General features: G+C 43.4%; 2 protein-coding genes across 2 annotated transcripts; both read left to right on the top strand.

The window, feature by feature from the left end:
- Positions 1–1440: 1440 nt before the first annotated feature.
- LOC121541510 (polyubiquitin-C-like) lies at positions 1441–4170 on the top strand. Its single transcript, XM_041850575.2, is given in 4 exon segments — positions 1441–1539; positions 2384–3177; positions 3180–3644; positions 3647–4170. Coding segments are annotated over 3 exon segments (1596 nt in total). The 5' UTR covers positions 1441–1539; positions 2384–2390; the 3' UTR covers positions 3991–4170.
- A 3546-nt stretch (positions 4171–7716) lies between these two features.
- Positions 7717–14475, top strand: LOC121541506 (tubulin alpha chain, testis-specific). Its single transcript, XM_045207998.1, has 6 exons — positions 7717–8495; positions 8717–8939; positions 9028–9176; positions 12898–13050; positions 13218–13745; positions 13857–14475. Exons 1-6 carry the CDS (start codon positions 8493–8495, stop codon positions 14151–14153), a joined length of 1353 nt encoding a protein of 450 aa, XP_045063933.1. The 5' UTR covers positions 7717–8492; the 3' UTR covers positions 14154–14475.
- The last annotated feature ends 494 nt before the right edge of the window (positions 14476–14969 follow it).

The raw sequence follows: 14969 nt of genomic DNA, 5'->3' as shown, positions 1-14969 counted from the left end.
ACATGTCCTCAACAACACACAGAGGGTAAGGTCACACACACACACACACACAGTCTTGTACAGCTAACCTTGTGGGGACACACAATGCAGTCCCATTCAAAATCCTATTTTCCCTAACCCCTAACCCAAAAACCTAACCTTAACCCTAACACTAATTCTAACCTTAACCCTAAACCCCCTAGAAATAGCATTTGACCTCATGGGGACTAACAAAATGTCCCCAGTTTGTCCATTTTTTGTTAATTTACGATTATCCCACAAGAATAGTTAAACACGTCCCACACACACACACACACACACACACACACACACACACACACACACACACACACACACACACACACACACACACACACAGGGTTTTGCTGATGTAAACCTCATGTCCTCTCTCTGTAAGTTCAGATCAAGGGGAGACTTTAAACTCCTGTAGCAGGCCTACATATGAAAGGACGGCCCTCGTTAGTCTAACAGAAAAGCCAATCCTCAATGTCTAGATTACTGTTGATTGACTGTTTCTACTATAGAACTAATCAACGTTGGTTCTGTCTACTTCCTTCTTTAGACATCCATGAATGGTTCACAGACAGAAAGGTGACAGTGTCAGCGTCTGGAACAATGGTCACTATGACCCCTCTCAGGAAAGACAACAACATCAACCAAAAGTCTGCTGGCTCAGCACTCAGCACAGTCAGGCTGAAGTCAAAGGGGATGCCCATGCTTGTTCTCTAGACCTCATTGATCTGAAGAAGTGTTGTACAATGGAGAAAATGAAATAAATTGATGTTGCTAGATCGGCTGGTAGAGGTTAGGAAGGAGTCTGGCTCAGAGCGGGGAGCGGGGAATGGCCTCGCCTGTTTGTGTAGAATGAAAATGTTGATCCATGCTGTTAATTCAGTTTCTATTAAATCACTTTGATGCCCTGAAATAAACTGTCCACATCTGTGTTGCATGAAATTAAGCAACAGTATTCTATGTACATATGAGTTGATCCAAAAAACTGTTCTCTGGGAAAGCTCCTAATATGCTGATGCTTGTAAATTTAGCAAAACTATACTTACTCAAAAAGTAAAGATTGAGGCATTACTTACTGACATAGCTAAACACATACACCGATTTCACTAGTTAGCTGGCAAGGTTGATACTGTGTGACGCCGACTGTGACTGGTTTCGTGTTAACTGCGCAGCTTGTTGCTAGAGAACGACGAATCACTCTTTTTGCTAATTTCTATATCCGCTAATGTTCGACTTCTTTTATCCGACCATCCATTCATACAGTTTCTTCGAGTTAAAAATGAACTTTGATACAAAACATTTTTACTGTGGTATGTTATAGATTTTGTCCCTTTATCCAAAAAAATCCATATGATAATGGATATGTTTCGAAATCCGCAGTTTATAGTTCGACATGGGTGTAACGGCGGAGGGATACTTGACTGTAAGGTATAAATATCACAGCCCTTTGTTTGCGAAAACAGACTCGTTTCCTGAAGACAGAGGCAGAAACTAGAATATTCAAGAACACCGTTGGATCATTTTTCTGTAAGTAGGGTATTATCCAAAATGAGCACTAATAACTAAACATTTTTCACACACTTAATTTGGCTTGATGTTTATTTGTAGTTAAATGCCTTTCTATTCTTATGGTGTATGTACCAGCAGCGTCGACGCTAGCTAACGTTACCCGTTAACTGGTCAGACCAGCGAATTTTCTAGTTATGTAACTAGCTTGTTTTTAAGTAGGTAATATAGCGGACTGAGTATGGTGTTAAATTGGCTAGCTAAAACAAGGTGCGCAACAGTATTATTTACTATTGTATAGGCATTTCCGTCATTCGAGTTAGCTGGCTGACGTTATTTGTCTGCTAGCCTAACGTTTATTTGAGCCGCCATTCAAATACAGTAAGTGATTGACTAGCTACTGTGAAACACAGCTCGCGAAGTAAGCCCACCTCGCAAAGATATTTTATTTGGCTAAACGGGCATTCAATAAAGTGTTTAATTTCAATTAGGCCTAATGTTAGGATTAGTCTGAAGTCATTTGTTAACAGGAGAACGTTAGATACGTGTCGACGACAAATGAAATTGCATCAGATTTCAAGAGAAATTGTAGAAATATGCGGGGTTTAGGGCTTGGTGGCGGTGTAACGACCCAAGATAAGAGATTGTTCTAAAATGGTGGCGCCTGCTGACGTAAATGTCAGCTGAGTACTGCCCCCAGTGGGAGGCGCTTTGCACTGCCCTATTTAGAAATTCGCCCATGAAATTGAAATGAATACTAGATTGAGACCTACAGTATGAATTATGTGTAGCCTCTTACAGTTTTCAGACATTACTTTTAGTCTTATGTGAGCAGTTTAGTCTAACATATATTGTTCTTCCTTAGTGTGAAGATGCAGATCTTTGTGAAGACCCTTACCGGCAAGACCATCACCCTAGAGGTCGAGCCCAGTGACACCATCGAGAACGTCAAGGCCAAGATCCAGGACAAGGAGGGCATCCCCCCAGACCAGCAGCGTCTGATCTTCGCTGGCAAGCAGCTGGAAGATGGCCGCACCCTCTCCGACTACAACATCCAGAAGGAGTCCACCCTCCATCTTGTGCTCCGTCTGAGGGGAGGTATGCAGATCTTCGTGAAGACCCTGACTGGTAAGACCATCACCCTGGAGGTCGAGCCCAGTGACACCATCGAGAACGTCAAGGCCAAGATCCAGGACAAGGAGGGCATCCCCCCAGACCAGCAGCGTCTGATCTTCGCTGGAAAGCAGCTGGAAGATGGCCGCACCCTCTCCGACTACAACATCCAGAAGGAGTCCACCCTCCATCTTGTGCTCCGTCTGAGGGGAGGTATGCAGATCTTCGTGAAGACCCTGACTGGTAAGACCATCACCCTGGAGGTCGAGCCCAGTGACACTATCGAGAACGTCAAGGCCAAGATCCAGGACAAGGAGGGCATCCCCCCAGACCAGCAGCGTCTGATCTTCGCTGGCAAGCAGCTGGAAGATGGCCGCACCCTCTCCGACTACAACATCCAGAAGGAGTCCACCCTCCATCTTGTGCTCCGTCTGAGGGGAGGTATGCAGATCTTCGTGAAGACCCTGACTGGTAAGACCATCACCCTGGAGGTCGAGCCCAGTGACACCATCGAGAACGTCAAGGCCAAGATCCAGGACAAGGAGGGCATCCCCCAGACCAGCAGCGTCTGATCTTCGCTGGCAAGCAGCTGGAAGATGGCCGCACCCTCTCCGACTACAACATCCAGAAGGAGTCCACCCTCCATCTTGTGCTCCGTCTGAGGGGAGGTATGCAGATCTTCGTGAAGACCCTGACTGGTAAGACCATCACCCTGGAGGTCGAGCCCAGTGACACCATCGAGAACGTCAAGGCCAAGATCCAGGACAAGGAGGGCATCCCCCCAGACCAGCAGCGTCTGATCTTCGCTGGCAAGCAGCTGGAAGATGGCCGCACCCTCTCCGACTACAACATCCAGAAGGAGTCCACCCTCCATCTTGTGCTCCGTCTGAGGGGAGGTATGCAGATCTTCGTGAAGACCCTGACTGGTAAGACCATCACCCTGGAGGTCGAGCCCAGTGACACCATCGAGAACGTCAAGGCCAAGATCCAGGACAAGGAGGGCATCCCCCAGACCAGCAGCGTCTGATCTTCGCTGGCAAGCAGCTGGAAGATGGCCGCACCCTCTCCGACTACAACATCCAGAAGGAGTCCACCCTCCATCTTGTGCTCCGTCTGAGGGGAGGTATGCAGATCTTCGTGAAGACCCTGACTGGTAAGACCATCACCCTGGAGGTCGAGCCCAGTGACACCATCGAGAACGTCAAGGCCAAGATCCAGGACAAGGAGGGCATTCCCCCAGACCAGCAGCGTCTGATCTTCGCCGGCAAGCAGCTGGAAGATGGCCGCACCCTCTCCGACTACAACATCCAGAAGGAGTCCACCCTTCACCTGGTCCTTCGTCTCCGTGGTGGCAACTAAGCAGCTACTCCTCTGCTCTTAACGATGTCTCATCTTAACCTCAATTCCCCGCCATTCCTAATTCCCCACCTTACCTCCAGCCCCACCCCTTGACCGCCTCTCCCACTGACTTCCCTCCCCTAACCCCTCATCCCCAGCTCTTCATTCCTGTTAATTTCAATAAAGTTTAAGCATTCCTGATATCATTGTCTTTGAAGTGAAGTATTTGAATTGATATTTTACATTTTAGCAGACGCTCTTATCCAGTGCGACTTACAGGAGCAATTAGGGTTAAGTGCCTTGCTCAAGGGCACATTGACAGATTTTTCACCCAGTCGGCTTGGGGATTAGAACCAGCGACCTTTCGGTTACTGGCACAACGCTCTTAACCACTAAGCTACCTGCTTTTCATTGCCAGTTTCTAAATTGAAGTACAAAGCCTTGGAGGCGGTTCTATTTCGGGGGGTGTTTTAAATGTTAATGAAATGCCTCATGCTTTAGTTATCTATGGCACATTTGGAGGTAGTAAATAGATGGTCTGGTCACAGTGCAATGGATGTACATAAGACATTGCAGTCAACGGATGCCTGTAAATACCTTTCTGTCTTATCTCAGGAATATTAAGGAACTACCACTTGCAAAATCTTTCAAATTTAGAAGCATGTTTGTAACTGTACTGTAATTCATGCTGTAAGTGCTTCAGTTGAGTGGGTACTAGAACTAAGGGATTAGTTACTTTATGGCTGTCCTTGTAAGTTGCCTGAAATGCATCCTGCCTGTTGTGTAATCACTGATCCAACCTGATTTGCTTTTATCGAACTGTTTGATTACGATTAGTTTACCAGGAAAGATGTTTTCACAGTATTATAATAGATGTGCAGTACCTACAGCAAAAATGTCATTCATACTTATAACCACAACATGTCCCCGTAGACCAAGTTGAAACTCACTGCAGATTGTGTCTATCGTACAATCGGGTGATTTATCAATGCGTAAAAAGTTATTTTTCTTAATGCTTAGATGTTTATTAGGTCCAGTAGACATGAGGGCTTTAACCCCAGAACTGCTCACATCAGAAAGCCCCTCGCATAAGGAAGAGCAGGAAGCCACTGAAGGTGTTGTATTCAGCACCATCAAATTGCCCACGGAATGAGAGACCATTCACCTTCCTCCATCTAGAGACAATGCATTAGATATGTATATGTAACTTTCACTACCATTGTGTTCCCTATTCCACATAAGGCTCTGGTCATTGTGGTATAGGTAAACACCCATTCATTGTGGAGATCTGTAATCCATGGCAGTGAATCTGAAGTAGTAGACTTACTAGTGCTGTGAAGATGCCTGCATCTGAAGAGAAGCAAGGAGAAATGAGCACAGTCCATCTCTCATAGACACTGAGTAATGTTAACTGTAGGGTGATTCAGTGTGTGTAGATTAGTGTGGTCACTGGTCAGGTCATTCATTACGTATGTTGGTGATGACTGTTGTAGACCAGTGAGGTTTCGGTATTGAGGGGTCCTACAGCTCCATCAGTCAAAACAGCAGACATGGCTGCATTTGTTCTGTTAATGAATTCAAAGATTGTAATACTTTTTATCAAGAACACTACTACCTTCACCACACTATATTTTAAAGTCCATATCTTGACAGACCCCATACTACAAATGTTCAAAGATAGATATACAGTGTGAAACATGGAGTGTTTCTGTGAAGTAGAAGGTCATATCTAAGGTATTTCACCTGCATTCTCTCTCTTCAGCTCCTCCACCTCTCTGGCACTCAGTCTGTCCTCAAAGGCTGTGTACAGAAAATGATAGATTAGTCATTTTAATTGAGTTTACCTTCCTGTTTATAGGATAATGTTCGTATCAATGTCCTCTTAGCCTACCTGTGTTCCCACTGTCAATGTCTGTCACTGGCCTCCAGGGCTAAATTGACCAGAAAGGAAATAGCTCTTTGAATAGCTACTGAATCAATAAGTAAAACTTTCATAACAAGCTTTATTCCTCTATCTTGATCAAGTTACAAATGTGAAGTATTCCATTCCTAAATACAGTACTTGCATTCTCTTTCTCCAGCTACTCCACCTTATTCTTCTTGAGCTGCAATTGTCTTAGTGGCGCTCAGTACCTCCAAGAGCCGTCACCTCCTTTTTCTGGTCCTCCACCTCTCTCACTGGCTGTCACTCTGGCACCCATGGCTGTCATTACATAAGAGAGGAAACTTTAGTTAATTTTTCTCATAAACTTCATTTAACTCAAATATATATTTGCTCTCATCATTATCTGCATTCTCTGTCTCCAGCTCGCCAACTTAGTCTTTTAGGAACTGCACTTCATTCTTGGTGATTCCCAGATCTGTTGTTGGTACCATCACCTTGATTTTCTGCTCTTCTACCTCCCCCTCACTGTCCCCCAGTCTGTCTGGTCTCAATGTTCCTCAGCTCCACGCTGCTCCACCAACATGTCTCTCAGCTCAGTCCAAATGTCAGGGGTGGTGGTGGTCTGGCTGTTTGTCTGTTTCTGGGACGTCTCTGCAGCTTCAGTCCTTTGGCTATCAAGTCCTCTCGCTCCGCTCTCTCCCTCAGTCTTGTCAGTCTCTCTGACCCCTCCACTCTCTCCCTGAGCCCATGTCCCAGACAGACAAAACAGCAGCAGAAATGACACTTCAGAAATGTAGTCTAGTACAACATGAGGTTCAGTCCCCTTTTTTACACAACTTACTTAGTGAAGTAAATGGAAGATAATTTAACATCTCTGATAGAAAATGTGAAACCGTATAAGAACTCGGATAAAGAAACACTGGGTGAGCTGACCTCATTTCAGGTCATTAAACTAAAGGCTGTGGGAGAAGGTCTCTTTATCACCATAAAGTTAGTAGACCAAGTGCAAAGAGCAGTTAAGTAAGAATTTATAATGATTAAATAATAAAGCCAATAAAAGTTTCATTTTAGTACATCTAGTTTACAGTGGTGGAAAAAGTACACAATTGTCATACTTGAGTAAAAGTAAAGATACCTTAATAGAAAATGACTCAAGTAAAAGTGAAAGTCACCCAGTTTTAAATATACTTAAGTATCAAAAGTAAAAGTATAAATAATTTAAAATTCCTTATATTAAGCAAACCAGACTGCAACATTTAAAAAATGTTTTACGGATAGCCAGGGGCACACATAATTTACAAATGAAGTACCGGTATGTGTGTTTAGTGAGTCCGCCAGATCAGAGGCAGTAGGGATGACCAGGGATGTTCTCTTAATAAGTGTGAATTGCACCATTTTCCTGTCCTGCTAAGCATTCAAAATGTAACTAGTACTTTTGGGTGTCAAGGAAAATGTATGGAGTAAAAAGTACATTATTTTCTTTAGGAATGTAGTGAGGTAAAAGTTGTCAAAAATATAAATAGTAAAGTTCAGATACCCCCCAAAAACGACTTAAGTAGTACTTTAAAGTATTTTTACTTAAGTATTTTACACCACTGCTAGTTTATGGCATTAATACTGTACCGTGTTTGACTGCTTTTAGTGTCTCAAAACGATTTAATTTGAGTGGTCCACAATGTTATTTTTCTGTATCTGTATTTTATATTGTCAACTATTGTATAATTTGTGGAGTGAAACTGTTTATCTAACTATTTTTCTAACTTTTCTTAATAGAATAACTGTTCTACAAACCAGATTGAACCCTATTGAATGGTAATCCCCAACACATTTGAGCTATGTTCTCTCCTCCCCCCACTCAATTCCCCCCTTCTCTCCTCCTCTCTCCCTCCTCCTCTGCCTCCAAATGATGCTGGAAAATATATTGTCTTTTCATTTTTATACAGATGAGTAGAAGAACAAGGAGTCAAGAACAACACACAAATCAGAAAGATGAGTTCATTTGAGCCAGCATCATTATTGGTAACCCTGGACAAAGTGCTATAGGGCAGTTTACTTTGGGCTGGAAGGTAAAACATGCTGCAGGACTAAAATAATAGCTAGCCTTGACCTAGTAGGCTACCGCTGTTTCCAGTTCTTGGCCAGTTCTAAGTTTACCAGTAAAAATAATCAATAATGCCAATATTGTTAGCTACACAAGTAGTGAATAGCAGAAGGAAGCATTACATTCACCTCACTGATTTGGGTAAAATTGAATTTCTTGCATTTCACCTTTTTTGCTGTCTATCTGATCTGCTGTCAAAAAGCCCGCGCTGTCATTTGAAAAATGCAGCATTGGTCCAACCAACCAAAACAAGCCAATAACAGCCGTAAATCAAGTTGATTTTTGAAACATTATACCATGTTCCAATGCCAAAAGAGAAAAGATTGATTGACACATAATCTGTTTGAAATACACCCAATTGGGTTTAAACGAAGGCGGGCTCATTCAGGGGCCTATATGATCGTGAATCGGCGATGTTTTTCAATATTTCGTGCGGTTAACCGTTGAAAGTCGCATAGCCAAGGCAGACTAGCTAGCCAACTGTCGAACAAATTTTTTAAAAACATTAATTAGCTACAGGTCTTACTTATAATCAACATGGTAAGTTTCTGTCAAGAAGATGAGTGACAAACAAACCAATTTTAGTCAAATTATCTAATGTTAGCTAACATTGGCTACCTAGCTAGCTAATTTAACATTAGCTAATTCGTAACTAACCATTCAGCGATGATGTAAAAGCTATCTAAGTAACATAAATCTGCCAGCTTTTACACATTTATCTTGAGAGCTAGCAAATTTAGTCAAATTTTATTTCTCCACAGCGTGAGTGCATTTCTATCCACGTTGGTCAGGCCGGTGTTCAGATCGGGAATGCCTGCTGGGAGCTGTACTGCTTGGAGCATGGGATCCAGCCCAATGGTCAGATGCCCAGCGACAAAACCATTGGCGGAGGGGACGATTCCTTCAACACTTTCTTCAGCGAGACTGGAGCGGGAAAACACGTCCCTCGTGCAGTGTTTGTTGACCTCGAACCAACTGTTGTTGGTAAGGACGAACATTTGCTAAAATATTGACATGACTGATTTTTTACATTGATAAAATCCAGCCTGAACAGAGTTGTGATTTTTCATAGATGAGGTCCGCACTGGGACATACCGTCAGTTGTTCCACCCGGAGCAGCTCATCACCGGTAAGGAGGATGCCGCCAACAACTATGCTCGTGGCCACTACACTATTGGCAAGGAGATCGTGGATCTGGTGCTGGACCGAGTTCGCAAGCTGGTGAGTAGCAGCTTGCGAACGCGTGGCAATGTGTTTCCAACTACTAGTTATGTAACTTTACTAGCAAGCTACTTGAACAGAGTTGTAAACCTGTGAGGTCAGTCTGTCCCTAACCTAGAGTCCTGCACGGGTCAGTTTTTTGGATCTGCTCCCCCGCATCGGCCACATCAATGTGGAGCCCAAACTTGATATTCAACATCCGAGACTGTAATTGTTGGACATAGTATACTGTAAAAACACCAGCAAATCCGTTCCAAGGGATTTTTATTTTGGAAATCCGTTCCAAAGTATTTCCACGCATAATAGATAGATATACAGTGGGGGGAAGAAGTATTTAGTCAGCCACCAATTGTGCAAGTTCTCCCACTTAAAAAGATGAGCGAGGCCTGTAATTTTCATCATAGGTACACGTCAACTATGACAGACAAAATGAGAATTTTCTTTCCAGAAAATCACATTGTAGGATTTTTAATGAATTTATTTGCAAATTATGGTGGAAAATAAGTATTTGGTCAATAACAAACGTTTCTCAATACTTTGTTATATACCCTTTGTTGGCAATGACACAGGTCAAACGTTCTCTGTAAGTCTTCACAAGGTTTTCACACACTGTTGCTGGTATTTTGGCCCATTCCTCCATGCAGATCTCCTCTAGAGCAGTGATGTTTTGGAGCTGTCGCTGGGCAACACAGACTTTCAACTCCCTCCAAAGATTTTCTATGGGGTTGAGATCTGGAGACTGGCTAGGCCACTCCAGGACCTTGAAATGCTTCTTACGAAGCCACTCCTTCGTTGCCCGGGCAGTGTGTTTGGGATCATTGTCATGCTGAAAGACCCAGCCACGTTTCATCTTCAATGCCCTTGCTGATGGAAGGAGGTTTTCACTCAAAATCTCACGATACATGGCCCTATTCATTCTTTCCTTTACACGGATCAGTCGTCCTGGTCCCTTTGCAGAAAAACAGCCCCAAAGCATGATGTTTCCACTCCCATGCTTCACAGTAGGTATGGTGTTCTTTGGATGCAACTCAGCATTCTTTGTCCTCCAAACACGACGAGTTGAGTTTTTACCTAAGTTATATTTTGGTTTCATCTGACCATATGACATTCTCCCAATCCTCTTCTGGATCATCCAAATGCACTCTATTTTGGAAATCTGTTCCAAAGTATTTCCACGCATAATAGACAGATATACAGTGGGGGAAAAAAGTATTTAGTCAGCCACCAATTGTGCAAGTTCTCCCACTTAAAAAGATGAGAGAGGCCTGTAATTTTCATCATAGGTACACGTCAACTATGACAGACAAATTGAGAGAGAAAAATCCAGAAAATCACATTGTACGATTTTTTATGATTTTATTTGCAAATTATGGTGGAAAATAAGTATTTGGTCACCTAAAAACAAGCAAGATTTCTGGCTCTCACAGACCTGTAACTTCTTCTTTAAGAGGCTCCTCTGTCCTCCACTCGTTACCTGTATTAATGGCACCTGTTTGAACTTGTTATCAGTATAAAAGACACCTGTCCACAACCTCAAACAGTCACACTCCAAACTCCACTATGGCCAAGACCAAAGAGCTGTCAAAGGACACCAGAAACAAAATTGTAGACCTGCACCAGGCTGGGAAGACTGAATCTCCAATAGGTAAGCAGCTTGGTTTGAAGAAATCATCTGTGGGAGCAATTATTAGGAAATGGAAGACGTACAAGACCACTGATAATCTCCCTCGATCTGGGGCTCCACGCAAGATCTCACCCTGTGGGGTCAAAATGATCACAAGAACGGTGAGCAAAAATCCCAGAACCACACGGGGGGACCTAGTGAATGACCTGCAGAGAGCTGAGACCAAAGTAACAAAGCCTACCATCAGTAACACACTACGCCGCCAGGGACTCAAATCCTGCAGTGCCAGACGTGTCCCCTTGCTTAAGCCAGTACATGTCCAGGCCCGTCTGAAGTTTGCTATAGTGCATTTGGATGATCCAGAAGAGGTTTGGGAGAATGTCATATGGTCAGATGACACCAAAATAGAACTTTTTGGTAAAAACTCAACTCGTCGTGTTTGGAGGACAAAGAATTCTGAGTTGCATCCAAAGAACACCATACCTACTGTGAAGCATGGGGGTGGAAACATCATGCTTTGGGGCTGTTTTTCTGCAAAGGGACCAGGACGACTGATCCGTGTAAAGGAAAGAATGAATGGGGCCATGTATCGTGAGATTTTGAGTGAAAACCTCCTTCCATCAGCAAGGGCATTGAAGATGAAACGTGGCTGGGTCTTTCAGCATGACAATGATCCCAAACACACCGCCTGGGCAACGAAGGAGTGGCTTCGTAAGAAGCATTTCAAGGTCCTGGAGTGGCCTAGCCAGTCTCCAGATCTCAACCCCATAGAAAATCTTTGGAGGGAGTTGAAAGTCCGTGTTGCCCAGCGACAGCCCCAAAACATCACTGCTCTAGAGGAGATCTGCGTGGAGGAATGGGCCAAAATACCAGCAACAGTGTGTGAAAACCTTGTGAAGACTTAAAGAAAACGTTTGACCTGTGTCATTGCCAACAAAGGGTATATAACAAAGTATTGAGAAACGTTTGTTATTGACCAAATACTTATTTTCCACCATAATTTGCAAATAAATTCATTAAAAATCCTACAATGTGATTTTCTGGAAAGAAAATTCTCATTTTGTCTGTCATAGTTGACGTGTACCTATGATGAAAATTACAGGCCTCTCTCATCTTTTTAAGTGGGAGAACTTGCACAATTGGTGGCTGACTAAATACTTTTTTCCCCCACTGTATGTGATTGTAAGCGAGGTTTGAAATGATTATGTCTTAGTCAAATATGCTCAGTTTGGCCTTCTTCCAGTCAATTTGCAGTCTACAAATTGTTTGCAATTACATTCTGGCCCCCTGACCATCAGCTCATGATAAAATCGGCCAGCGGCTGAATCTAGTTGATGATCCCTGGGCTATAGGCTACAAAAGGAACCTACATTTATTTAGTAGGCTATTAGCTACTCAACCAGTTACCAGCCGCACAGGTTTAAACTTTATATGGCCTGTGTATGGTCTAAATGAACTAAAGCAGGAATTAATGTAATAATTATCTGATAATTAACTAAATTATTGTAAACAAATACCTGCTTGCACTTTTGCAGGCTGTGTATCCATCTACCGGGTTGTTGACCTCCTTGTCAACAATGCCTCAAATTGTTCCAAACTAGCGAATTTCACTATCATAACCTTTCTTTTTATTGCTCCTGTTACATTAGCCAATTTTGCGTGATCTAGGAGTCGGGTAAAATAAACTTGGCAACATGTTGTCGAGTGGTGGAAGGGAACATAAGCTCTGCGCTTGGACAAATTAGGAATGTTTCAGCACCACACAAATAGGCCTGCTAATGGACAGTTCCCTGCTCCACTTACTCACTGCATGGCTGGTATTCTAGGCCTGGCTATGTCTGCCTCACTGCTCACATAGCCTAATGGAATTTGCAACACAATAAAAAAAATAAGATCCTGGGTTTGTAAAAAAAACATTTGATTTACAATGTTTCCGACCAGCAATATAATTGTTCTGAACCGCGAGCCGACCCAAGGGTTGAAATAATGTTTTCATTCCCGCCAGCTGAGTTTTCAGTTCAACCGCAGGGAACCGTGAGTATCCAACACGATGCAGGACTCTACCCTTACCCCTTGTGTTCTTTGTACCCCCCCCAGTCGGACCAGTGCACTGGGCTTCAGGGCTTCCTGATCTTCCACAGCTTTGGTGGTGGAACTGGCTCCGGCTTTGCCTCTCTGCTCATGGAGAGACTGTCTGTGGACTATGGCAAGAAGTCCAAACTGGAGTTTGCCATTTACCCCGCCCCTCAGGTATTTCTAAGGTTTAGTTGCTCACATGAATATTTGGTAGATTTCCACATCAGCAAAGCTAGTTCTGTACTTTATCCCTGTACTCAATACTTGTGTTTGTTTAATATGTACATTTTCATTATGTGTAACCTAATGATGACTGTTCTACCTCTTGTGTGTGTGTTCAGGTGTCCACAGCTGTGGTGGAGCCCTACAACTCTATCCTGACCACCCACACCACCCTGGAACACTCGGACTGTGCCTTCATGGTCGACAACGAGGCCATCTATGACATCTGCCGTCGTAACCTGGACATTGAGCGCCCCACCTATACTAACCTCAACAGGCTCATTGGCCAGATTGTCTCCTCCATCACCGCCTCACTGCGTTTTGATGGAGCCCTCAACGTGGACCTGACTGAGTTCCAGACCAACCTTGTGCCATACCCCCGTATCCACTTCCCCCTGGTCACCTACGCACCTGTCATCTCTGCTGAGAAGGCCTACCACGAGATGCTCTCTGTGGCAGAGATCACCAACGCCTGCTTCGAGCCCGCCAACCAGATGGTGAAGTGTGACCCTCGCCATGGCAAGTACATGGCCTGCTGCATGCTGTACCGTGGGGATGTGGTGCCCAAGGACGTCAACGCTGCCATCGCCACCATCAAGACCAAACGCACCATCCAGTTTGTCGACTGGTGCCCCACCGGCTTCAAGGTAAACAAGCAATGGGTTTATTCATTCACAATGATCTATGTTCCTTAACCTTTTCAAGTATAATTGGTTAGTCAGGTTTTTAGACCATTTTTTTCTTCTTGTGCCCTACAGGTAGGCATCAACTACCAGCCACCCACAGTGGTGCCAGGTGGAGATCTTGCCAAGGTCCAAAGAGCCGTGTGCATGTTGAGCAACACCACAGCCATCGCTGAGGCCTGGGCTCGGCTTGACCACAAGTTTGACCTGATGTATGCCAAGCGTGCCTTTGTGCACTGGTATGTGGGAGAGGGTATGGAGGAGGGTGAGTTCTCCGAGGCCAGAGAAGATCTGGCTGCCCTGGAGAAGGACTACGAGGAAGTGGGAGTGGATTCAGTGGAGGGAGAGGCTGAGGAAGGAGAGGAGTACTGAACCCTGACCTGATAGCAAATTCTTTACTGTTGATTGGCAATTTTAATACAAGTTCTGTGTTTTTGGTCCATTCTCCTGTGGATTTTTCCCCACATGATTTGCAAAAAAAGTTGTTTTAAGTTTTCAAAACCTTTTTTTGTAAGCAGGAAAATATACCTTCTTTTTTTGCAAAGTTATTCATTTAAACAATATCTGCACAGAATATATAACTCACTATGTCCAGTTGATAGAAACAAATGGAGACTACTGGGACATTAGGCAGAGCACACATAAGTATCAGTTATAAAACATGTATTGAATAAATGGAAAATGGTCAAGTCAACCAGTCTGCTAGTCTATCATTACAAGATGAATGTTAGTTCCTATGAAGTATAAAACAGGTGTACAGTACCAGGGGGGCTTTAGAAAATGTCTTGTTTGAAGATCTGTAGATCATGTTTAATATGAATAAATAAGGTCTAAGGTTAACAGGCTTAGGATATCTGTTGAATGAGATAATATCAGTCAGTTAACATCACCTTTAGGAATTATGAAGCCTTTATGTGCTTTTGTTTTTAAATAACAAATTCTTCAACATTCACCAAAAGTGACGTTAGCTGATGAAGATTAACTCATAAAAAAACGTATAAGATCTTCTAAGCCTGTGTTTACCAAATACATTATATTTGGTGTTTATCCAAAAACCCTACAAAAACGCCATTAATTTTCTTAATAGTCTTTGTCCATCGAACCATGCCGGAGTTGGTGCCTGCAAAAAGACGCCACCATTACTATTTCTCACTATTGCGAATGTACCCATAGGAGCAAAGCAGGAAG

Source organism: Coregonus clupeaformis, chromosome 27, assembly GCF_020615455.1.
Source record: "Coregonus clupeaformis isolate EN_2021a chromosome 27, ASM2061545v1, whole genome shotgun sequence".
Taxonomy (NCBI): Eukaryota; Metazoa; Chordata; class Actinopteri; order Salmoniformes; family Salmonidae; genus Coregonus; species Coregonus clupeaformis.
The sequence above is the reverse complement of the archived record's forward strand: the minus strand, read 5'-3'. Positions and strand labels throughout refer to the sequence as shown.